We start from the raw sequence: 21,439 nt of genomic DNA on the forward strand, positions 1-21,439 counted from the left end.
GGCGGGCCGCCAGCAAGACCGCGGCGCACCGCCCCTCCACCGGGCCGCGGGTCGCTGCGCCCCCACGTCCTCGCTAGCCGCGGGTGGGGAAGGGGAAGAAAACCAGGAGACGCGCTCCACCTCGGCAACCCCGCTGCCCCCGCGATGGCGCCCGACGCCACTGCGGCCTCCACGAGCCGCGCCGTCTTGTGCACGTGGATGTACTCCAGCGCGGCGAGGCTCACGGAGGCATAACCCTCGCCTTCCATGTTCGCGACCCGCCCCGCCGCGCCGCCGCCCGCCGCGCGGAGGACCGAAGGGGCGAGCGCGAACCGTGGAGGGAGTGGGGCCCACCTGTCGGCGCGCGTGGTGATGAGTCTGCCGGCAGAACCGTGTCGACGCCCCCTTGCAGGGCTCCCTGGCAGGGCTTTCCTGCAACCTTTCTCTCCTCGACACGGCTCCACTCCAGTCGCTCCCGTGCTCCCTAATCCTGCACCTCCCTATTCCATCCCGCTCGCCGGCGGCGCCCAGATCGCGACCCTGCCCGCGCCGATCACCTCCTCCCATCCTCCCACGAGGGAGGTCCCGGCCCCCAACGCACGTCCCTTGGATTGTCGCTGTTTCCGGCGTCGCCTGAAATCGCCTCCTTCAGCGGTTGGTTGCTCGACGCCGCCGGGGAAGAGGTTCTCGTGCGGGGCTTCGGGCTCCAGCGCCCATGGTGGACATCGACGAGTGCTCGCCGGTGCCCGAGCCCGCGCCGGCAAACCCGGACCCCTCCTCGATCTCCCCGGACGCCTGGCGGCGCTTCGAGAGCGCCACGCTCTCTGTGGTGCACAAGATCCAGCCCACCGTCTCCTCCGAGAATCTCCGCGCCGCCATTATCGACTACGTCCAGCGCCTCTTCAGGTTCCACGCCGGCTATCAGGTACTCAGCTTACCTTCCCTGTTACGATTGTTGTTCGGTCTTATTGTTCTGCATCTTAAAGGCTGGGGCTTTATGCATCAATAGCACAGGCGATACACCTAGGTTTTTAATCAGTGTCTGTTGTGCCACCACATTCTACAGATTATGCCAATGGCAGTTTGGGTGCTTCAGGAGGAATCATTAGAGTCTCAGCACCACTGTTCATATTTTAGGTTGTGCCGTTGTGGAATTGAAGTAGGATAAACATGCTAGGCGTGTTCCTTCTGAAGAGTTGGTAGTTGACATGCTTGCTATTCCATTTAGCTCTACTGTAATGGCTGGCATGTGATTTTCCTAACCCTAGCGGTTGCCGCGAAACCAGTATATATACAGGGTTTTGTTTTTGAAATCCTTGTCATTTGTTGCTGGGTCCTTGAGGTGTCAAGTGTTTATTGGTGATGAATACAGATGCATAATCATATTGATGTACTTTGTCGGTTGCGCACTTGAGTCTCCACGTGATTTGGCAGGGAGGGCCGTTTAATGGGAGTGCGAACTGGTGGTTTACACGTGTCAGTGTACCGCATTAAACACCGTGAATTTTTTTTGGCGTGGATTGGAGGGCTGGGCATACCATTTATCTTATGTCTTTTTTTTTGTGATGTGGCCTTTCATACATTGCTCATGTTACTTGAGAAGGAACAGCTACTTCTTTTTTTGTTATGCCCCAGTCAAGGCAGTCAAAACATCTTGTATTCAACTGGAAATAGTCTGTTAGGATCTAATTGTAGGATTGAATCATAGAATTTATGATCCTACCTGCCTGATAATATTAAAATATACCATGTATTCATTTATCATACATTTCTTAAATTGTGTGTTAGAAGCATGTGAACTGTACTGCAATTTAATGATCTTTTGTTGTCCATACAAGTAATTAAATATGTGAATGTGTAAAAGGTGGAACATCGGGATTGAAACAGCATTTCTACATAATTACTCATAAATGGTTACTAGGATTGGTTGAATTGGGTAAGGATCATATGTAAATCGCCATGATGGTTGTACCAAACTTCTCCTGCAATTATATAATTGTGATGATCGGACCAAATTAAGGTCCAATCTATGAGTGACTCAACAATAAATCTAGGATTGATGTAATACATTGAGGCTTGAATCAAGTCTTTGATTTGGCTGTGTGGATTTTTAGGTTATTTTGGATTGTTCGTCATCATATAGCACACATAAGATCTGGCAAACATATGTCACAACTTAAGATAAATTGGCTACAAGATTTATAGGGATGAGTTTAATCATCTAATGGAATGAGAAAGCCACTGAGGTGCTTGTCAATGCGGTACTTGTTTGCTTCTACTAGATGGCATTTCACATGTACACATTTAACTAGTATTGTCACTTCTGTACATTCATCTGAGTGAGATATCGCTATTTTACCAAAGTTTGTGCTACTCTGGTGCTGCAAACTTAACCTTTTATTCTTGTAAAACATAGGTCTTTCCATTTGGATCTGTTCCATTGAAAACATATCTTCCTGATGGAGATATTGACTTGACTGCATTCGGCCCTGCAATTTCCGATGAGAATCTAGCAAATGAAGTATGTGCTATTCTAAAATCAGAAGGGCGGAGGAAAGATTCTGAATTTGAGGTCAAGGATGTCCAGTATATCCATGCCACTGAGGTATTTCAGTTTACCATATTGCTCTTCGTTTCGAATATATATGCAATTTGAGGTCAAACATCAATTTATCATCTTTGAGATTTTTCACTTCAGTGGAGGTGTTTGTTTCATATGTACACCACTTGTCCAGTGAGCATACTTTTAACTTCCCTAGTTCCCTTTTAATTTCTTGCACTCTACATGCCAGTGCTCATTTCTGTACATTATGTAAAAAAGTGAGAATTTCCCGTTCTGTGTACTTGAATGCAACTCCCTCCGTTTTGCCTATGATATAAGTGGAACATATGAATGTACCAATATTTCTATATGTGACTTTTTTTCCTTATATTGTTATCCGATGATAGATCTTCCTGATGGCAGGTCAAGCTGGTGAAATGTTTGGTGCAAAACATTGTTGTAGACATCTCAGTTAATCAGATTGGTGGGCTCTGTACACTTTGTTTTCTTGAGAAGGTAATACTTCAAAAGTTGCTTCGTTGTTTCCGTTGTCTTTTCCTTAAACCTCAGATCTGATACTCTTAATAGCATGTTCTCTTATCTACCTACTTGAGCTTGGACTTGCGAGGATTCCTGCCTCTTTTGGAGTTACTTATGCCAGACTGCAGTGTTAAGCTCATCGATACCAATTTTGTTTGTAGGTTGATCAAAATTTTGGAAAAAAACACCTCTTCAAAAGAAGCATAATGCTAATCAAAGACTGGTGTTATTATGAAAGCCGCATTCTTGGTGCTCACCATGGTTTAATTTCTACCTATGCCTTGGAGACATTAGTGCTATACATTTTCCATATCTTCCACAAGTCTCTGGATGGTCCATTAGCTGTAAGTTTCGGCATAACTTTTGCTGCTGCATGTATAAGTTTTCTTTGTCACCTTATCAAAGTTCTTCAAGATACATAACTTCCCAGAGGTGAGATGACTATCTGCCCTTCTGCAGGTCCTCTATCGGTTTCTTGACTATTATAGCAAATTTGATTGGGATAATAAGGGAATCAGCTTGTTTGGTCCTGTTTCATTATCTTCACTACCTGATCTAGTTAGTAAGTTAATGAACTCTTAATTATGCCGTATGTTGGCTATTTTTGTGACTGAAATTATTGGCCATTGACATGGTTTTTGTTGAACAGCCGACCCGCCTGATACTCATGATGATGGTTTTCTTCCACGGGAGGAGTTTCTCAAAGAATGTGCTGAGGCTTTTAGTGTCCCCCATAAAAACTCTGAGAAAGATGCACAAGTATTCTCTCGAAAATTTTTGAATATAGTTGACCCACTGAAGCAGAGTAACAATCTTGGACGCAGTGTCAGCAAAGGTTTGTTTCTTGCCTCTAGATCTGAACTGTGGTAGCACCGTAGCAGGATTTCTAGCTTAATTGTACTGTTCCATGCATAGGAAATTTTTACAGAATACGCAGTGCATTTGATTTTGGTGCTCGTAAGCTTGGGAAGATTCTTCAAGTGCCTGCCTGTTCTACTGTCAATGAAGTGAATCAGTTTTTCCGGAACACGTTAAAGAGAAATTGTACCGGGTTAAGACTAGATGTTTTAGTGAGCTCTTCTGATGATGATCTGCTGTCTGATCATGCTACCAATGATTCCTTATCACTGAGCTTGAATGTGGAAAGTATCAAGGGCAGTTCACCTTTATACAGCAATTCCTGTGGCGATCTGTCTTCTCAGTTTAGTCACATCGACACTTCAGATTCCAACAATCATGGCTCAATAAAGCAAAAACAATGTAACTCTGTGGCTGGGCACAAGGAGATAGTGTCCGTTTCTGGTGGGTTGATAGGTACCAATGCCACAGATTATGCAACTACTGATTCAGGAACTGAGAGGAATGGTTGTGACTTCTATGAAGCTTCACAAATAGCTAGTGAAACCTGTACCTTGCCATCTGGGAGACGCTGTGCCCCACATCAATTTTACCAATCAGAAAATGGTAAGGATGTTGATGTTAGAGATGACACGGATCTGCCACACCATGGGATGCCAGCAAATCAGTTTACAGGCAAATCTTACCACTCTTTTGAAGGTGCTAAGTATCACAATGTGTTTTCAAGAAGCTTTCCAGCACCCCTTGAGCATAATGCTTACTCTCCTGCTGGCTTAGTCAATGGTCTGGCCACATCTAATTCAATGTTTACACCTGAAAATTCACAACCTGGTGGTACCATCAATGACATTGTGCCAGATCTCACTGGAGATTTATTAACAAATTTCAATAATCTTCTGTTTGCTCAAGGTTGCCAGCAAGGTAATCCCGTACATCATTATTACTATCCAATGCCTCCACCACCCCTGCAATATCAGAACATGCGCCCTTCAAATGGTCTTGGCAGAAAAAATTCATATGGATACGCTGGCATGAATGGAGCAATCCCTAGTCCTCCTTATCCACCTGGCTATGTTGTGTGGAGGCCAGTTTATCAAACAGATGATCATATTCCTATGAGGGGCCATGGAACAGGCACCTACTTTCCTGACCCAGTATGTTCCCTTCTTGGACATTCATCTTGTGCTTGTAAAACTTAAATCATCACTTTTGAATAAGCTCTATCTGTCTCTTGCTCATATTTGTTCCACATGATATACATGCGAATGCACATGCTAATGTTCTTATAATTCATTTATTATGTTATTGGGTTCCTATTCTTTTTATGCAATAACCTAGAAGATGCCCCCATTATGCTTATGTTTTTACTGCAGAATAGCATTAGTTTTGCTAGGTTAGGTGTCAATTTTGTATTATTTGGACAGCTTTATCTAGTGGGCATGCTAATTTGGTCTGCCTTGTTTGATATTGTAGAATTTGCGCAAGGACAGGCCACCTGTTGGACACGGGGAGAGAGGAAGGAATCATTTCTCTTCAAATAATTATCAAAAGCTTCATCACCATGTCAGAACAGATATGCCTATCGATATGGTACCTCTTCAGGAATCACGGCATGATGTTCCTGGTGCAAATGATCATGCAATACCATCTCCAATGAATATGCCAATGCCATCTCCATCTTCCCAGTCTCCAAGGGATCCATTGAAGGTACCAGCTCATTCTCCATCTTCCCAGGTTCGAAGGGATAATTTTCATGGCAATGGTTTCATGGTCCCGCAAGACAGTAAACTTGAGTTTGGGACCTTGGGGACATTGCCTTTGGAAGTTACCTCCAAGGACCATGCTAACAGATCAGATTCTGCCTCCAGCAATCAAGTTTCTGAGTCTGTGAGCCGCATGCCTGCCACAAAAAACTCCGTAGCAGGTTTGAATGGAATGAGGTAAGTATTTGATGGGATGGACATGTAATTTAGTGCCCATTTACATGTTACAATAATGAGATGTTTTAGCTCTTTGTTGGTTTGGTGTTTATGCAACGTTATTTAGATCCTTTTGTGATGTTCACTGTTGGGCATTAATATTTGTATTAAATTACAACCTAGGCCCCTAAACTTTCAAGAATGTCTTACTGAGGTCCTTGGTCTTGAGAACTGTGCACGTTTACCCCCTAAACTTGTATAATTGGGCCAGTTGAGGTTCAGTCCTTTTTAATTCATAGTTGCAAATAATGCCAGGCGATCTAATTTGCCATTGGCCGCATGATTATTATCATGTAAAATCTACAAATTAAGTGGTATCCTTGGATTTGGATGAGGCTTTTCAGATGTGTTTGGGCAAATTTTACTGGCTTAGTCTAATTTTGCTACTGCCATACATTTAGACCATGTTTGGGGATATTGATGTGCATTTCTCAAACACATGGGACATGTCCTACACCATACAGTTATGCTAATTTAAAAACCTACTTTTCTTTATAGAAAGAACCTACTTTTGATATGCTCTAACCACACTTGTTTTCAAGGTAGAAAGCATGCTAGTTCAGCTTGAAAATGTACTCCTTTTCCCTCATGTACCACATTCACCCTGTAGACTGACCACACTTGTTTTCAGAGTTTACAATGGCTGACCCCAAATTGTAAAATTTACAGGAATGCTCAGCCATACAGCCTCAAGGACAGTGGTGACTTTCCACCGCTACCCTGAGAGGCAGCACAGGCTAAGAGGAAATACTGATGAATGTGTGCACCCATAGCAGCAATGGCAAACACCATATTGTACATCCTGTCATTTCATCCTCACTCCAGTGGCCTGTCATGTCTGCTGCAATGCAGCATGTGCTTCTGTAACTGAAATTTCACACCCGCATTTGACTAGGAAAAAAAGGATGAGAAAGAATAAGAAAAGGAAGAATGAAAGAAAGAAGGGACGCTGAGACTTGATGAGATGTAGATACTTTTTGGGGGGGAAGTCCCCTTGTTTCTTGTCTACAGATTATGGCGGCCCCTCAGAGGTCGTGAGGGAGAGGATATGTTGGAGAAGATATAGAGATAATTAGTTCTGTTGTTTTGAGCTTAGGATCATTGGAGAGCTGGATCTCTCCATGTCCATGTGTAATGAGATAGTGTTTTAGCCACAGTTTGCCTTTGGCGGGAGGTCTTGTGTTGAAAGGCCCCGTTGCTTGAAGTAATTTTAGCTGCTTGAAAAATGGTAGGTATACAGAATGTCTGTTAGATTATAACAGTCTTAATAGAAGCATCTAGTCTTTGCCAAAAGAAAATGCCTTTTATTGTGTGTTCCCATGTCAGTAATCTGGAATTTGTGACAGTTTTTCCTCGAGATTTTGAAACTCCACGTCTCAGCCTTTGGGGAAAAAGAAAACTGCGTAATGTTTAGTCACAGAAAAAAGTTGTTATTCGAGCATAGTAAAAATAATCTAGTATGTGAGCGAGTATATGCATATGCAGATAGGATAATATGGGGTTGTCTTCATTTCCCAACTGGTAAAACGACTCCTCCACATACCATATTGTCTTCTGACTCCTGTCCATTTTTTCAATTCTTGAAGCAATTCCATGTAGACTGGCTCCATGCGTCTGGACTAAAATTCTTCATGTTTCTCTAACTCAGAAAATCAGGAGTGGTTCTAGATGATTCCCAGGTTCCAGGAATTTCTTAAAGGGGTCTAATGTTAACTTCAGATGTTAAATTTGAATTTAGGTCTTCTCAGTTGTTAGGGTTCAGTTACCTTGTCCAGTGATATTAGTCAGTCATGTTCACTGATAACTATATTTGAGTATGGATGATTGCCTAGATTTGTTCTGCATCTTTTGCCACTCTGGTAAAAGAAAAATACACCTTCTTGCCGGCTACATTTAATTACTAGTCCCAGTTGTTTGAAAAACTTGCAAAGCAGTTTGTTACTAGTATATTGCCTAAGGGGTCACATCTCCTAACCCCCTTCTCACTATATGTTATTTTAGATCACTTTTTTTTTGTGACGTGGACTAGTTTCATCATAGCAAGCAGACAAAGGTTCTTTGTAAAACTAATGTTTGTTTTGTCCCCACTACCGTTTCTTTTTCTGTCTTCTTATTGTGTTGGAAATTGGCCTTGTCTTATGTGCTGACTGCTCAGAGTGCGTGAGCTTTTCCGTAGCTATCCAACCTTATCTGCTCCCAGCGGCACAACAAATATCTCTGGTACGAACATGGAGCAAGGCTTCCCTTTCTCACACAAACATGGAACTTGTCTTCTCGTCACACCAATGGCTGATACTGCCACCTCTGGTGTTGCTCTGTCTTCTCCTCTCCTACCTCTACACCATCCTATGGCTGAGACCGGAGAGACTCAGGCAGAAACTGAGGAGCCAGGGAGTGAAGGGCCCCAAGCCTTCTTTCCTCTTTGGAAACATTGCAGAGATGAGGAGAATTCAGAAGGAACTGGCCGTGCCTGTCCAAGAACTGGAAGCAAAGAATACTGATAAGTTCTCCTCGGATTATACAGCCACCATATTCCCCTACTTCCTTCATTGGAGCAGAATTTATGGTATGTGAAATGTCACGACTTGTCCTCAGTTATTTCAGCCAGCTTCTTTTTTTCTTTTTTCTTGTTAAACTCTTTTAGGTTGAAGATTGTTGATACATAGTTCACGCCTTCACGGTGTCTCCTGAACTCTCATGTTTGTTCAGGTGCACTTTTGTGAGCCTAGTATTTGTTTTTCCATGTCAATCAGGCTCTCACATGTATGAATTTATCCACTTTTGAGCTACTAAACTAGTGCATTACTGTGAAGTTAATATTGACTGCACAATTCAATTGGATATGACTTGGTGAGAAATATATGTTTCATACTATGTCAGGATCCATCTACTTGTATTCAACTGGGAGCATACAAGCTCTGAATATAACAGATCCTGACATGGTGAAGGAGCTAGCCAATTGCAAGTCTTTGGATCTTGGAAAGCCTTCCTTCTTGCAAAAAGAGCGTGGAGCTCTTCTTGGTATGGGAATATTGACTTCAAATGGTGAACTCTGGGAACATCAAAGAAAGGTGATTGCACCAGAGTTCTTCATGGAGAAGGTTAAGGTAAATGAAAGCCTTAAAAATCTGCTTTGATACCTGTGTGCTGTGAATCCCTTGAGTTTGTCATGAATTGTCCTATAATCATGTTTGTGGTACATGAGGCAATGATTTCAGACTGTTATCTACTTGTTTTCTGGAAATATTTACAGGGCATGTTGCACATCATGGTCGAAGCTGCAATGCCAATGTTGACTTCATGGGAAAACATACTTGGAAGGGAAGGGGGCAGTGCAGAGATTGTGGTGGATGAGTCCTTGAGAAACTTTTCAGCTGATGTCATATCGAGGACTTCATTTGGAAGCAATTTTGCTGCAGGTAAAGAGATATTCAACAAGATTCGGCAACTTCAGATTGCAATGGCAAAGCAAAACATACTTGGTGTCCCCGGAGCAAGGTATGTTGAAGAAATCGATCTTTTGTAACAGTTTCATATCTGAAAGGCTTAGTATTTGTCTGCTTACTGCTCATGCTCACCGCACAAATGCTGCTCTAGCGCTCATATTAGAAACTCAAACATTGAATTTTGAAATGCAGATGGTAATATTCAGAGCAAGTTAATTATGCTGCAAATTAGCTCTGGAAGGTTGTAATTAGCATTTGTGAATGACTACCTTGCATTACTCTGTTTGCTTAGTCCCTCAATTTTTCAAATTGGTGGCATGAGCTAAGCACTTCCATTGCAACTGGGGAATTAAATATATATTGAAAAATACATGGGCTGCACTTTTTTAAATTTGGTTTATCTCAAGCAAAGTCGCTTACATCTTAATGGTGCGTGAGGGCATAGCATTTCCCTCATGCGAGAATTGCTGTAGGAATTGTTTGGAACACATCTCTTGTAGCAGCCTATATAGTACTATGAGCGGTTACTTCTAAGGTTAGAAAATATATACCAAAGCCTTTGCCTGTTCCTTGAAGTAGAGGAACGATAAGTTCTTTTTTTGGATGGGGAAAAAAGATAGTTGTAGTACAGTAGACGCCAAGCTTGACTCTATATTCGTTTTCATCTAATGATGGTTCCATTTTTGTTTATTATCTTTTACATCCCTCCTATTCCTATCGCTCGAAAATAAACATCATGTATAAGCTCTGTGAGTCATTCTGCACCTGTATTTACCTTCTTCTGTCTTGAGTACATAGATGTCTAACACTGCTCATGTTTTTTTTCCTTTCCTAATTCAAATGATGACATCAATCCAGATACTTACCAACAAAATCCAATAGAGAAATCTGGAGTCTAGACCGCAGCATTCGTCGCCTCATATTAAACGTAGCAATGAAGCACGAGCAGGATTCAGTCGCCTTATCGACTGATAAGGATCTCCTGCACTCTATAATTAAGGGTGCTAAAGCCCGCCACTTCGCTTCACAGACGCCTGAGGGTTTCATCATCGACAACTGCAAGAACATCTATTTTGCAGGGCATGAAACAACCTCAACGACAGCTGCTTGGTGCTTGATGCTTCTTGCGTCGCACCCTGAATGGCAGTCCCGTTCTCGGACTGAGCTATTGGATGTCTGTCAAGGGAAACCGATAGAATTTGACATGCTTCGGAAGTTGAAAATGGTGTGTACACTCAACCGAGTATTTGTCCTTACCTGACAAACACATCACCGATGAAAGCTTTAACTATACAATTGCAATCATCCTTGTGCAGCTAACAATGGTGGTCCAGGAAACCCTTCGCCTCTACCCACCGGCAGCTTTCGTGACACGAGAAGCTCTGAACGATATAAAGCTTGGTAGCCTCAACATTCCGGAAGGAACAAACATCAGGATCCCAATAGCATTGGTTCACCGGGATCCTGCCATATGGGGTCCCAACTCGGACAGGTTTGATCCGGGCAGGTTTGCCAATGGCATAGCAGGCGCCTGCAAGCCCCCTCATATGTACATGCCCTTTGGTGTCGGTACCCGCACCTGCGCTGGCCAGAACCTGGCCATGGTTGAGCTCAAGGTTATCCTGTCACTCCTGCTGTCAAGGTTCGAGTTTGCTCTTTCGCCAAAGTACGTGCATTGCCCAGCGTTCAGACTGACCATTGAGCCTGGGAATGGCGTGCCTTTGATTCTTAAGAAGCTATATTAAACCATGACTCGTGTCAGTGTACACTGTATACTGTATAATAGAATTTAGTGCAAAGGCTAGTCTGTACATCTTAGGGGATAATTGTTGGAACGTCAATTTAGTTACTTGTTACAATGGTATACATAAGTGACAATTGCGTAATTGTGAATGATCTGCTGTCACATGTCTGCATCAGACAATTGGGTAGATTGTACTGGTGCTATTCAGTATTTTGTTGTTAAGTAAAAGATTAACAGGTTTTATTCATGTGAGGTCAGGATGGCCGAGTGGTCTAAGGCGCCAGACTCAAGTTCTGGTCCTCTAACGAGGGCGTGGGTTCAAATCCCACTTCTGACAGAGCTCAATTTGTTGTTATTTTTTTAAGTATTTTTTAAATATTCGATTATTATATGCAAGTGAAAAACTACAATTTTTGCCCGGCAAAAAATTATTAGTGAAGACCAACTTTGTCGAAATGCAAATGCGCCCATACATCCTTGATACGCTTTACTATGCTATTCTAAGGCATGATTATCTCATCCTAGATAATAAAGTCAAGAAGCTAGGAATAAGAATATCAGCATTATCTCATCTCCAAGCAAGAGCGCACGAAAGGAATGCAAACTTTAAAAGTTGCATGCCTGATGGCACCAGTATCCCGGTAGCGCGTGAAAAATAAAAAGTTTCTCTTTTTTTTCCCCTGAAGCTACAACTCTCCTAAAAGATACCACTAGTTGCAATCAAATGCGGCACCAGTAGTAGAGAAGAAGAAAAGGTCGTGAAAAAGAAAAGCGTGTCACCATAATGTAATGCGACCTGTTTATGTACAGAAGCAATGATCAAGCCCACCATCATGCAATACATCAAGATTAACGCCCGGTAACAAGGAACTAGAGTTCCTAATCTATCTAGGCATCTCCGCGTGTGGCTCTCTAACAGAAAATACAGAATGATCTATCTCTCTCGTGCTCTACTGGAACGTATCAGACGAAGAATAATGCCGACGCGACTCCATATGAGCGAGACAGCATGTGGGTGCGTGGCCGGTGCCGACGCCGACGGCGACGGCGACGGGGGTGACGGGGAAGCAAAGACCGGTTGCCAGGCACCACGTGACGTGACGTGACGTGAACCCGCACCGAACAACACGGGCGATCATAGCTTTGTCCGGTCGTGGCACTGCTGGCTCCGCACCCGCATCTCCGCGATGCCGAAGACGAAGCTGCAGTCGGAGTAGGCCACGGCGTGCCGCTTGAAGAGCCCCAGGATGGTGACCCTCCCCGGGATCCTGGTGCTGGCCTCCATGGCCACCGACCCGCTCTCGACGTCCGCCACCAGCTGCGCCAGGTCTTCCGCGAGGCGGTCCGCCTGCACCGTGAGCGCCAGCTTCACCTCCCCGTCGCCCTTGCTGGGGATCCGGCCCGGGTCGATCTCGGCGTCCCCGACGTGCGCGCCGCGGTATGTCAGGTCCGTGTGGCCCCCGGAGTCGTAGGTGAAGGAGGCCGGGTTCGGGTTGTGCACGGCCACGGTGAGCAGCAGCGTGACGTTGAGCTGGAGGGAGATGGCCGGGAAGGTGAGGCGCGGGGCGACCCCCGCCAGGCGCGTGGAGACGAGGCGGGTGGTGGGGTCCCGGACCTTGAGGACGGTGAGGAAGAGGACGAGCAGGGTGATGGCGAGAGCGAGGAGGACGGCGAGGGTGACGAGGAGGCACGCGCACAGGCAGCGCCGGCGGCGAGGGTTGTGCTTGGGTGGGGGCGGCTTGTAGGAGGGCCAGGCGGGGGCGGAAGGGGCGGTGTATGTGGGGAGGCCGTTGTTCCCGGCGGCGGAGGAGGCCATTGTTGGTGGTGGGTTTTGGGAATCGGGAGATTGCAACTGAAATAAGGAAGCAGATGGAGGTGGTTGCGGGAAGAAAAGGTGGCGCTGTCCGGCGGGGCGGGAGTTAATGAGGAGGAGGACGGGCGGGGGGAGGTTGGGGAGGCGACTCATATCTCTCACCGGAATTCATTACTGATTCATGTTCCGGCGGAGGCTTGGTGTCGGATTGGTTGGCGAGGGAGGAGAGGCCGAGATGGGCGGTGGGTGCTGCCGTCTCGCTGGGCCAGAGCGGCATCGTTCCCGGCTTGCCACAGCGGCAACCCCTATAGTCCTCGCGTTCCGTTGCATGTCCCCATCAAACACTAACTGAACCCGTGTTCTGTTTGTTTCCACGCTCCTTCACATCCAAAAGAGCGGGGACCCTTTCACACAGGCCTACAACTTGGACTTGTCCATCCAAGAGAGATGGAAGCATGCTCCATCCCTGTTTCACGGATCACTAGCGCAACATCCCAAAGTCAGAAATATTTTCCAGCTCTATACTGACAAGCTAATCCATTCATGTCGCCATGACAAACGAAACGGACAAACACACAAGGGAAGCATGTTACGCAGAAGTATTACAACGATAACGTATCAAGCTACACTGAGGAAAACATGAACAAAACTCCTTTCAGATATCAACAAGGCGGGTCATCACCTAACCAAAAACGGAACAGTGAATCATTGTGGAATGAAAATGACAGCTTTTGCTCAGCTAACTGTGATTTGTAATATCAATTCACTGATAGGAGGTCAATTCCTTGCATCCCAGCGTAGGGACAGCAACTTGGTACAAGAAAGCAATAGTTTATTCAGCCATACACGGCAATTTTACACTCGGTAATATGCATGGACCAGTTGCCTAGGTGGCAAGTGAAATTCATAGCTCCAGCGGAAAGCTCACTTCTTCAGAGTAGCATCTTCGGAATCGCATGGTACAAGGACTAGAACTGGGATTTGTCAAGGCTGTCGAAGTAGGGATGCTCCATCGCTGCGATAGCTGATATCCTGTTTGAAGGATCAAGCTGAAGCATTTTCTGCAACACATCAATCACAAAAACCATCAGCTCAATTTCTTTCTTTCTTTCTTTTGGATAAAACATCCTAATAAAGCCATAAGCAGACTTTTCTCTTTCAGGGCATAATCAGATATTGATTTAGCTCTGAAGTGACAATTTAGCCAATGTTACCACTGATAAACGAATGAACAAACTGATATGAAGCATGTTAAGAATATATGCGCTCAACAATCAATGAAGTCACATACAGGGTAAGACCAAAAGAAAATGCAGATACGGCAGACCCATTCCAAATATCAGAAAGGAAATGCATCAATTTCAGGTTGGATAATTGAAGAAAGGCCTCTTAAGTAGGTGGTGGAATAACCCTTTCAAGTGCAGAGAACTTACTGATAGAAGGTCAATGCCTTCGGGTTCCAGCGTTGGGACAGCACGGGCCAAACTCTGGGGCTTCCACTGTGGAAACTCGTGCCAGTCCCTCAAAGCACTCACTCCAGGCCACTGCTCCTCAGAAGGTGTTCCCAACAGCCTTTTCCACAAGCAAATTTCGGTCAATCCATAGTACAACTGAGAAGGAAACAAGACTGAGGTAGAATGTCGTTTATATATGCACAATTGGCTATTTGTGCCTAACAGAGAAGAGTGAGGAAAATCAAACTGTCATCACATAAAATAGCACATTTCAGATTATGCCAAGCAAGAACTAATTTAATGCAGCATTCCTTCAACTTGATAAGAGAACAATAAATTCACGACCAAAAGAATGACACTATCCTAGCAACTAAGCAAGGTATTACTCATATTATGGTACCAACGCCTGAATGCAGAAGGGGGAAAAAGACCTGAAAATGTGAAGCAACTGTTGCAACTCAGAGTCACCAGGAAAGAGAGCTTGTCTTCTGACCATTTCAGCTGCATTGAAAAGTTATGAACACAACAGGGTAAAAGTTCTAAGTGTGAAATCCTTTAAATACATCATCTCTTAATTAAGTCTAAGCAGAATATGCTATTTAGTTGGCCATAAAGTTAAAGATGATGTGGACAATGTGGATTATGGGGCATTATTAAGTTCCTTGTACAAGGACATTGGTTACTGCATTTTTAACTCCAGATATTTTACATATAATGCATCAAATTTTCAGTACAATTAGGAATTGGGAATCAAGAGTTCAATACTCAAAAGGAGAATTGGCGTACCAAAAATACATCCAACGGACCACATATCAACACCAGTTGAGTAATGTGTTGCTCCAAGCAAAACTTCAGGGGCTCTATACCAAAGTGTCACAATCTACACAAAAACAGCAAACGAAAGAGCTTACTGGATCATGCTCGGAAACTCTGTTATAATGTTAAATTTGTATTGGACCATCCAACTGGCAGATGGTAACCAGTACCTCATGGGTGTAGCTTTTCATTGGCACAGTGAAAGCTCTACCAAGCCCAAGGTCTGCAATCTTCAGTATCCCCTTCTCCTTGTCCACCAGCAGGTTTTGAGGCTTCAAATCCCTGTAAAAATTGAACATGAACAACATTAAAGAAAATGCTGTTGTATTTTTCTGATGAGTTTAACAACATAAATCAGACAAGAAAATCCAACCGGTGAAGGACGCCATGACCGTGGCAGTGTGCAACTCCTTTGCATAACTGATACAAAAAATTCTAGAAGGGAGTAATGAAATTACATTAGTCCAAAAGCAACCAAAGGAGACTGAATTTCTAAACTTGGTATCTAATGACCATGAATTGACTTATTGACTATAGTTATAAAAATAAGCAAGTAGTCAAGAAAATGAAGACTCATCCATGATGTACTGTATACTTCACTAGTCAAATATGTTCTATGGAACTTTCTCGAATTGCAAGCACAGAATGTTGGTAAAGGGGACTGGGGATCAATCTGGGTCCTCGCAAATATCGATAAGCAGCACTAGATAATTGCTTCCAGTATTTAACTTTCTTGGCATAAAATTGGGAAATTTTAAGCATAGACTGTCACATCATCTGTATAACTTACTGCCAAACGTAACTAATGAATCTGTGAAAGAGTTTACTGCACTTGTGTTCAGTGCAGAATCAGCACAACTTAAGATATAAAATCCACATTTAATTCCACAGTTAAGTGCTTCGATTTTACATTTGATTGACATTTATATGGCGCAATCTTTTCATTTTACAGCCCAATTAGGATTGCACCTTTTTGTCAGAAACTGAAAATACCATTCAAAATGGGCAGGCTAATTTTCTCTGTTCACTAAGTGATCAATTGCTCAGATCGGTTGGAGAATCAGTATATATAGTAGATAAATTGTTGTTTTTTCAGTCTGATCAGGATCGTACCATCGTCAGGATTAAAAATGCGATTTGTAATGCACAGACTACTTGGTTCTGAATCTCTGATCACGAAGCGCTCAATTGCTCAGATCGCTTGGAGAATCAGTAGAGTTTTGGTTACCTTGACGAGGTGCGTGGGTAGCGGCCTTGCGTTGGGGCCCCTTCGGTAGACGTCGAGGTACTTCTTGAGGTCGGTGTCGAGGAACTCGAAGACGAGGTAGAGGATGGGCTTGCCGTTCTTGGCGGCCTGCTCGACGGCGAGGAGGCGGACGACGTAGATGGAGTGGGAGAGGAGGTTGAGGAGGGAGATCTCGCGGAGCGCGGTGGGCGGGATGCCCTCCTCGTCCATCTCGAGGCGGGTCTTCTTGAGCGCCACCAGCTGGCCCGTGGCCTTGTCCTGCGCCTTGTACACCTTGCCGTAGGTGCCCTCGCCCACCTTCTCCAGCTTCTCGTACTTGTCCACGATGTTGATCTCCATCGCCTCCTTCCCCGGATCGCGAGAAGAGGGGCAGCGCCGCAAAGGCAAACCCTAGCAGGGGAGGAGGTGGATTTTGAAATTGGGGGTAGAGGGAAACGCAGACGAGGGGAGAATGTGAGGAGGAGGAAGAAGAAGGGGAGCGGCGAGTGGGAAATGGGCCGGTTGGGTGGCCAAACGGTCGGATCGGCGCGTCGTGGCGGAGGCGGCTTTGCGCTCGGGCCCACTCTGCAAAAGCCCATGTGCTCCGGCTGCATCTGGGTTTGGTCTTCTTCGGTTCTTCTAATAAAATCTCAGCAGGAGCTCCCGACGGAGTGATGATCAGAAACTAATCGGCGCTGCACGTTCCTAAACACTTGTCTTCCTCATCTTAGAAAAAACATTTATTTTCCTTGCAATGGTGGTATTGGTGTTTCATCGCCATTGAACTCTGCGACTCATGAACGATGAAGCCATCAACCAAGTACACGCTTCAATTCAAATTTCATACAAGTTTTTAGGGTGTCCATTTTGGTTTTCAGGCAACAGTTTCTCAAAAAGCGTCTACAGTTCACCTTTTGTTAGTGCTTTCAGCTAGATATGCAACTTATATTTCACTAGTTTGTACTGAATCCATATTAAGAAGATGGCCGAAATAGAACTGTGGAACAAGAAAACGGGATAGGCAGCCGTGGTATTTTGGTGGAACATAAGGTAACGGCCAGGACAAACAAAATGCAAACTTTAACCATGAAAAGGTAACGGCTTCACAACTGATAAATATACAAGCCGTTTGAAGGTAGCGCACAACAATGCCTATTCACAGCGCGAAACATAAGTCATAAACTAGAAACACACAAAAAAATACGCCACTACAAGAATTGTAGCCCACACTTCTTCACTGTTGAATTGGATAACCTTAATCCAAACCAAAAGAAAAAAGACAATAGAAGTGAGCTTCAGAGCATGAAGCGTCCCTCAACTCCTAGAGGAAACTGAGACGGAGCTCTCCAATGCAGACCCCATGTGGCTAATGACAAACCCGTATATCTTCCGTTTCAAGCACTCAATCTTCTCCTTGGTTCCCTCTTCCTCAGCAATCTTACCGACTTGATCCAACCAGTCGCTGATCTTCTTGAACTGTGATAGAACCATCGTTATGCTGTTGCTGTGCTTTCCCCTACTTGCAACATTTTGATCTTCAAACAAGTGGAAGCCCACATCCAATGCCTCATCCACAAAATTCAGGAACCACATGTGCATCTCACGCCACAAGGTCTTAGAAAGCTCAACTATCTCGTACATGCTCTCAGTGTTATTCCATGTGCAGCTCACTGGAGAGCTCGGTGAGACCTTAGATTGGACCTTTGCAGAAGCTCCAAGTGACTGCTTCCTGGACAGGCTTGCTCTTGGTGGTTCCACTGAAGGCACCTTTGGCCTATTGATGCTCTTCATCCGAGAGATGGATTCAGTGGCACCGTTCAGTAGCTTGAGGACTTCTAGATCAGTGGCTAAGGCAGCATGAACCCAATCATGAGATGATTTCTCCAAGAATGCCATATCAGCCTCAATAGTCACCATAGACTCAGCAATTGTCTTCCACTTGAGAGTATCTTCATATACAGCAAGGAAAAGATCGACTGTTGGGAGTGGATTGGAGGTCTTTGACAACGAGCAAATGTTTGAGAACTTGCTGTAGAGAGAAATAGACACGATATAACCACATCACTTTCTGATGAATACAATACATATGTTTTGTCTTCAGATGGATGAAAAACGATATCTTTAAATACCTTAGGTTCCTGACAACTGATTCAGTGACCATCGCCTCTTGCAGAGCACTAGCAGCAGCAACTGCTGCTGCATCTCTCCGTTCAATAGCTTCCTGCAAATTCAGTTAGGAAATTATGTTGGAGACTCAATTCAAGAACAGCAAATGGGACTGTTAGCTGACAAACTAGGAGTGCTTGGTGCTTACCCTTCCGATCTTTGAGAGTTTATCAGAAAGTGCATCCAATGGAATGCTTCCATCAGTCCATTTAGGATCATGAAGTGTAATCTTTGGAACTACGGTTTTTGCCTTTACCGTAGTAGAGTCAATCTTCTTACGAGGCTTTGGCCGCTCATCAACAGAGGAATCATCATTACTGGATTGTTCTGTTGTAGCATCACTTAATCGTCTTGACATTGCTTCCTGTTGATACAGAAGTAGATAAAAATATTTACTGCACAGGCATACAAATACAAAATTCTAGTGTACTCTGTTTACTCCGAACTGTACTCAGACAAATCTTGGAATGCTATCCTATCAAATGCAGAATAAATACCAGCTCTGAGCGTCAATATGATACAACATGTGCTTGGAATAAGCATGACCTCAATATTGTATATGTATGTATCAATATGTTTGAAATTTCAAAAGTGTTTGTAATTTGTCATCGTAGCTCCGTGTGGTTGGAGTTTTTCTTTTATAGTTTTATGTACATCTTGTTGCCATCATCATGTTCATATCCACATATCAAATTTACAAATAAAAAACGTTGCCTAGAACAGTTCACAATATTTTACATTCACTATGGCTATTACAGTTGACCATAGTTACGGTCCTATTAATCAAGCATTATGTTCATTTTTTTCCAATTTTATGTTTTTGTCTCTTATCTATTCCGACTCCACTTAAGTGAATATGTCAGTATTCAATTTGCATAGCCAAATTCTGACCAACACTAGGGATGATCGTTCCCCTGTATGATGGCAGTTATCCATTTCTAATCCCATCTGAATGTGCCTTGCAAAATCTTTGATTTGTATAGCGATACAGCACAGCCATATGTCTACCATATATACTTTCAAGTTCATGCTCACTTTCAATTTAGCATGGTCTCAACCAAACTTCAGAAATTAATTCTGTTACTACTGTTCTGGTCACAATACAGGAGTGTTCTTGAATGGAGTATTAATCCCCGTGGTTATCTTGAGAAGAAAAGACACTAGTATTATGGGCAGCAATAAGGCTAGCAAAAGAAAGTAACAGGCACAATTTTAAAGATGTAAACACAATGTAGCCTAACAGGATCCTGACCTGAGTCCTGAGGATGGTATCCTTGTCCACCTTGACCTTTGATTTCATCACGGAACCTGCCTTTGCTGCTGCAAGGGCCATTGTTGGATCGTCCCAGCTCTTCCTCCCCGGCTTCATGGCCGACCCATTTCCCAAATCTGACATCTTGGAGATCCCAGCCACCAGCACTCCAACCTTCTTCTTGCCAGTCCCTTCTCCGGAGAGCCGCCGCGAACTAGGGGACAGGGATGCTCGCCTCCCGCCTACCGCCGGAGACGCCGCTCCCCTTCTCCCTCCCGCCGGTGAAGGTTGCCTGTACCTCGACGGCACGACAATCGCCGGCTCCCTGGCCGCCCTGCGGTTCTCCTCCTTGGCCGCAACGAGGCTGGGCACGACGCACTTGGACGGCGCCGGCGACGTCGCCCTGGGCGTGCCCCTCACCGCGGGCGAGGAGGCCCGGGATGCGGCTTTCACAACCATGGGAGACGAGGCCCGAGATAAGGCGCCTTTGGCGGAGGGCGACGGATCTCGCTGCTGCTTGGACGGCGCCGGGGACGAGAACCGGCGCTTGACGGCCGAGCCGGCCGGCGGCGGCGCGGGCTCGGCGACGGCGTTCTTGGGCCCAAGGACGGTCCTTTTGACGGCATCGTCGGCGCCGTTTGTGTTCGACCCGGATGAGGGCATGAGCGGCGGCGCGGCGTCGGATGGGGACGCGGCGGGCTGGATGACGTATCCGCGTGCGCAGGCAGCGGGGCGCGCGACGAGCGGCTCGGGGTTGCCGACGCAGGGGAGGGAGCGCGAGGACGGGACGGTGCGGAGTCCGACGGCGCGGGGCACGGGTCGCGCGAACCGGAGGCGGTCGAGGTGGACGAGGTGGCCGACGAGGTGCGGGCGCGCGGCGAGGAGGAGCGCGTCGGCGTCGGCGGGGGGCAGCTGGACGTAGGTGGAGTGGAGGCCGTCGGAGAGGTTGAGGAGGAAGCCGTTGGAGGGGACGAGGAGGGAGTCGGAGGTGGAGGCGGTGAGGGCCGGGACGACGGCGGTGACCTGGAGCACCGGGGAGCGGTGCTCGCCGGCGACGCGCTCGTCGGTGTGCATGGACTGCAGGAGCTTGAGCAGAACACCCGGCGCGAGCGTCGCCATGGCTCTCTGCTCCTGGAACTTGGACCTGGAGTTGGGGAGGTGGAAGAATCGGATGGAAGGGATTTTGAGGTGGCGAGATTTGGGAGCGTGGTGGCCTGCCTGCGTGACTGAGCAAGAGAGAGACGTTGGAGGGTAGCGAAGACGCCGAAGAGAGAGAATACTGTACGAGGGGAGGGAGGTTTCAAATTTCGAACGGCCCGCGTGTCTTTCGCACTTGAAGAAGTAGGCACACTGACAGGTAGGGCTATTAATGAGTGGGGTAGACGCGCCAGTTACTATTGTTGTTGGGCCATTCTGCTTACCGGGCTAAAGAAGAGGCCCCCAGTGTCAGCGGCCCTATATGCATTTCGGCCTGTAAATCACGAGATTTTGATGGGCTCGACCCCGGCATCGGGGGGAATCAACGAAGAAGGATCATCAAGAGTCAAAGAGAATAATATAAAATCACTCCATATATCTTTTCAATCAGGCAAGAAGTACACAAATTAAAGAGAATATGTTGTTCG

General features: G+C 45.5%; 5 protein-coding genes and 1 non-coding gene across 7 annotated transcripts; 3 read left to right on the forward strand and 3 right to left on the reverse strand.

Moving 5' to 3' along the window:
• The first annotated feature begins 694 nt into the window (after window positions 1–694).
• Window positions 695–7,223, forward strand: LOC117863502 (uncharacterized). Of its 2 annotated transcripts, XR_004642242.2 has the most exons (10): window positions 695–904; window positions 2,396–2,584; window positions 2,945–3,037; window positions 3,223–3,405; window positions 3,521–3,623; window positions 3,711–3,896; window positions 3,977–5,073; window positions 5,393–5,626; window positions 5,788–5,859; window positions 6,568–7,223. XR_004642242.2 is itself a non-coding variant. In XM_034747228.2 (9 exons), the coding sequence occupies exons 1-9, from the start codon at window positions 695–697 to the stop codon at window positions 6,620–6,622; spliced, it is 2,583 nt and encodes an 860-aa protein (XP_034603119.1). In that variant the 3' UTR covers window positions 6,623–7,223. The 2 variants fall into 2 exon arrangements, 1 of the variants encoding a protein (XP_034603119.1); XM_034747228.2 differs by having other exon boundaries at window positions 5,393–5,859.
• An 857-nt stretch (window positions 7,224–8,080) lies between these two features.
• On the forward strand, window positions 8,081–11,335 carry LOC117863504 (cytochrome P450 714C2). Its single transcript, XM_034747231.2, has 5 exons — window positions 8,081–8,464; window positions 8,779–9,005; window positions 9,152–9,396; window positions 10,203–10,569; window positions 10,661–11,335. The coding sequence occupies exons 1-5, from the start codon at window positions 8,158–8,160 to the stop codon at window positions 11,087–11,089; spliced, it is 1,575 nt and encodes a 524-aa protein (XP_034603122.1). The 5' UTR covers window positions 8,081–8,157; the 3' UTR covers window positions 11,090–11,335.
• Window positions 11,336–11,341: 6 nt separating this feature from the next.
• Window positions 11,342–11,425, forward strand: TRNAL-CAA (transfer RNA leucine (anticodon CAA)). The gene has a single exon. It is a non-coding gene; the product is annotated as a tRNA-Leu (tRNA).
• Window positions 11,426–11,847: 422 nt separating this feature from the next.
• Window positions 11,848–13,190, reverse strand: LOC117863510 (uncharacterized). Its single transcript, XM_034747259.2, has one exon. It carries the CDS (start codon window positions 13,052–13,054, stop codon window positions 12,224–12,226), a length of 831 nt encoding a protein of 276 aa, XP_034603150.1. The 5' UTR covers window positions 13,055–13,190; the 3' UTR covers window positions 11,848–12,223.
• Window positions 13,191–13,609: 419 nt separating this feature from the next.
• LOC117863509 (cyclin-dependent kinase B1-1) lies at window positions 13,610–16,928 on the reverse strand. The gene is made up of 7 exons (XM_034747258.2): window positions 16,400–16,928; window positions 15,545–15,606; window positions 15,342–15,453; window positions 15,142–15,235; window positions 14,787–14,856; window positions 14,335–14,473; window positions 13,610–13,962 (listed from the first exon to the last, which is right to left on the reverse strand). Exons 1-7 carry the CDS (start codon window positions 16,754–16,756, stop codon window positions 13,870–13,872), a joined length of 927 nt encoding a protein of 308 aa, XP_034603149.1. The 5' UTR covers window positions 16,757–16,928; the 3' UTR covers window positions 13,610–13,869.
• Window positions 16,929–17,468: 540 nt separating this feature from the next.
• On the reverse strand, window positions 17,469–21,089 carry LOC117863503 (uncharacterized). The gene is made up of 4 exons (XM_034747230.2): window positions 19,815–21,089; window positions 18,711–18,926; window positions 18,526–18,617; window positions 17,469–18,425 (listed from the first exon to the last, which is right to left on the reverse strand). The coding sequence occupies exons 1-4, from the start codon at window positions 20,931–20,933 to the stop codon at window positions 17,711–17,713; spliced, it is 2,142 nt and encodes a 713-aa protein (XP_034603121.1). The 5' UTR covers window positions 20,934–21,089; the 3' UTR covers window positions 17,469–17,710.
• Window positions 21,090–21,439: the final 350 nt, after the last annotated feature.

Source organism: Setaria viridis, chromosome 7 (genome assembly GCF_005286985.2).
Source record: "Setaria viridis chromosome 7, Setaria_viridis_v4.0, whole genome shotgun sequence".
Classification (NCBI taxonomy): domain Eukaryota; kingdom Viridiplantae; phylum Streptophyta; class Magnoliopsida; order Poales; family Poaceae; genus Setaria; species Setaria viridis.

What these genes read in the sequence shown, in the direction of transcription:
- LOC117863502 (XM_034747228.2), top strand. Translation starts at nt 695, where the DNA reads ATGGTGGACATCGACGAGTGCTCGCCGGTGCCCGAGCCCGCGCCGGCA. An exon ending in AGTATATCCATGCCACTGAG is followed by an intron (nt 2,585 to 2,944) that starts GTATTTCAGTTT and finishes TCCTGATGGCAG; the next exon opens with GTCAAGCTGGTGAAATGTTT. An exon ending in TGGACGCAGTGTCAGCAAAG is followed by an intron (nt 3,897 to 3,976) that starts GTTTGTTTCTTG and finishes TTCCATGCATAG; the next exon opens with GAAATTTTTACAGAATACGC.
- LOC117863509 (XM_034747258.2), bottom strand. Translation starts at nt 16,756, where the DNA reads ATGGAGATCAACATCGTGGACAAGTACGAGAAGCTGGAGAAGGTGGGC. An exon ending in TGAAAAGCTACACCCATGAG is followed by an intron (nt 15,236 to 15,341) that starts GTACTGGTTACC and finishes GTTTTTGTGTAG; the next exon opens with ATTGTGACACTTTGGTATAG. An exon ending in CAGTTGCTTCACATTTTCAG is followed by an intron (nt 14,474 to 14,786) that starts GTCTTTTTCCCC and finishes CTTGTGGAAAAG; the next exon opens with GCTGTTGGGAACACCTTCTG.
- LOC117863503 (XM_034747230.2), bottom strand. Translation starts at nt 20,933, where the DNA reads ATGGCGACGCTCGCGCCGGGTGTTCTGCTCAAGCTCCTGCAGTCCATG. An exon ending in AACTCTCAAAGATCGGAAGG is followed by an intron (nt 18,618 to 18,710) that starts GTAAGCACCAAG and finishes CTGAATTTGCAG; the next exon opens with GAAGCTATTGAACGGAGAGA. An exon ending in TCAGTTGTCAGGAACCTAAG is followed by an intron (nt 18,426 to 18,525) that starts GTATTTAAAGAT and finishes TTCTCTCTACAG; the next exon opens with CAAGTTCTCAAACATTTGCT.
- LOC117863504 (XM_034747231.2), top strand. Translation starts at nt 8,158, where the DNA reads ATGGAACTTGTCTTCTCGTCACACCAATGGCTGATACTGCCACCTCTG. An exon ending in TCTTCATGGAGAAGGTTAAG is followed by an intron (nt 9,006 to 9,151) that starts GTAAATGAAAGC and finishes AAATATTTACAG; the next exon opens with GGCATGTTGCACATCATGGT. An exon ending in CTTGGTGTCCCCGGAGCAAG is followed by an intron (nt 9,397 to 10,202) that starts GTATGTTGAAGA and finishes ACATCAATCCAG; the next exon opens with ATACTTACCAACAAAATCCA.
- LOC117863510 (XM_034747259.2), bottom strand. Translation starts at nt 13,054, where the DNA reads ATGAGTCGCCTCCCCAACCTCCCCCCGCCCGTCCTCCTCCTCATTAAC.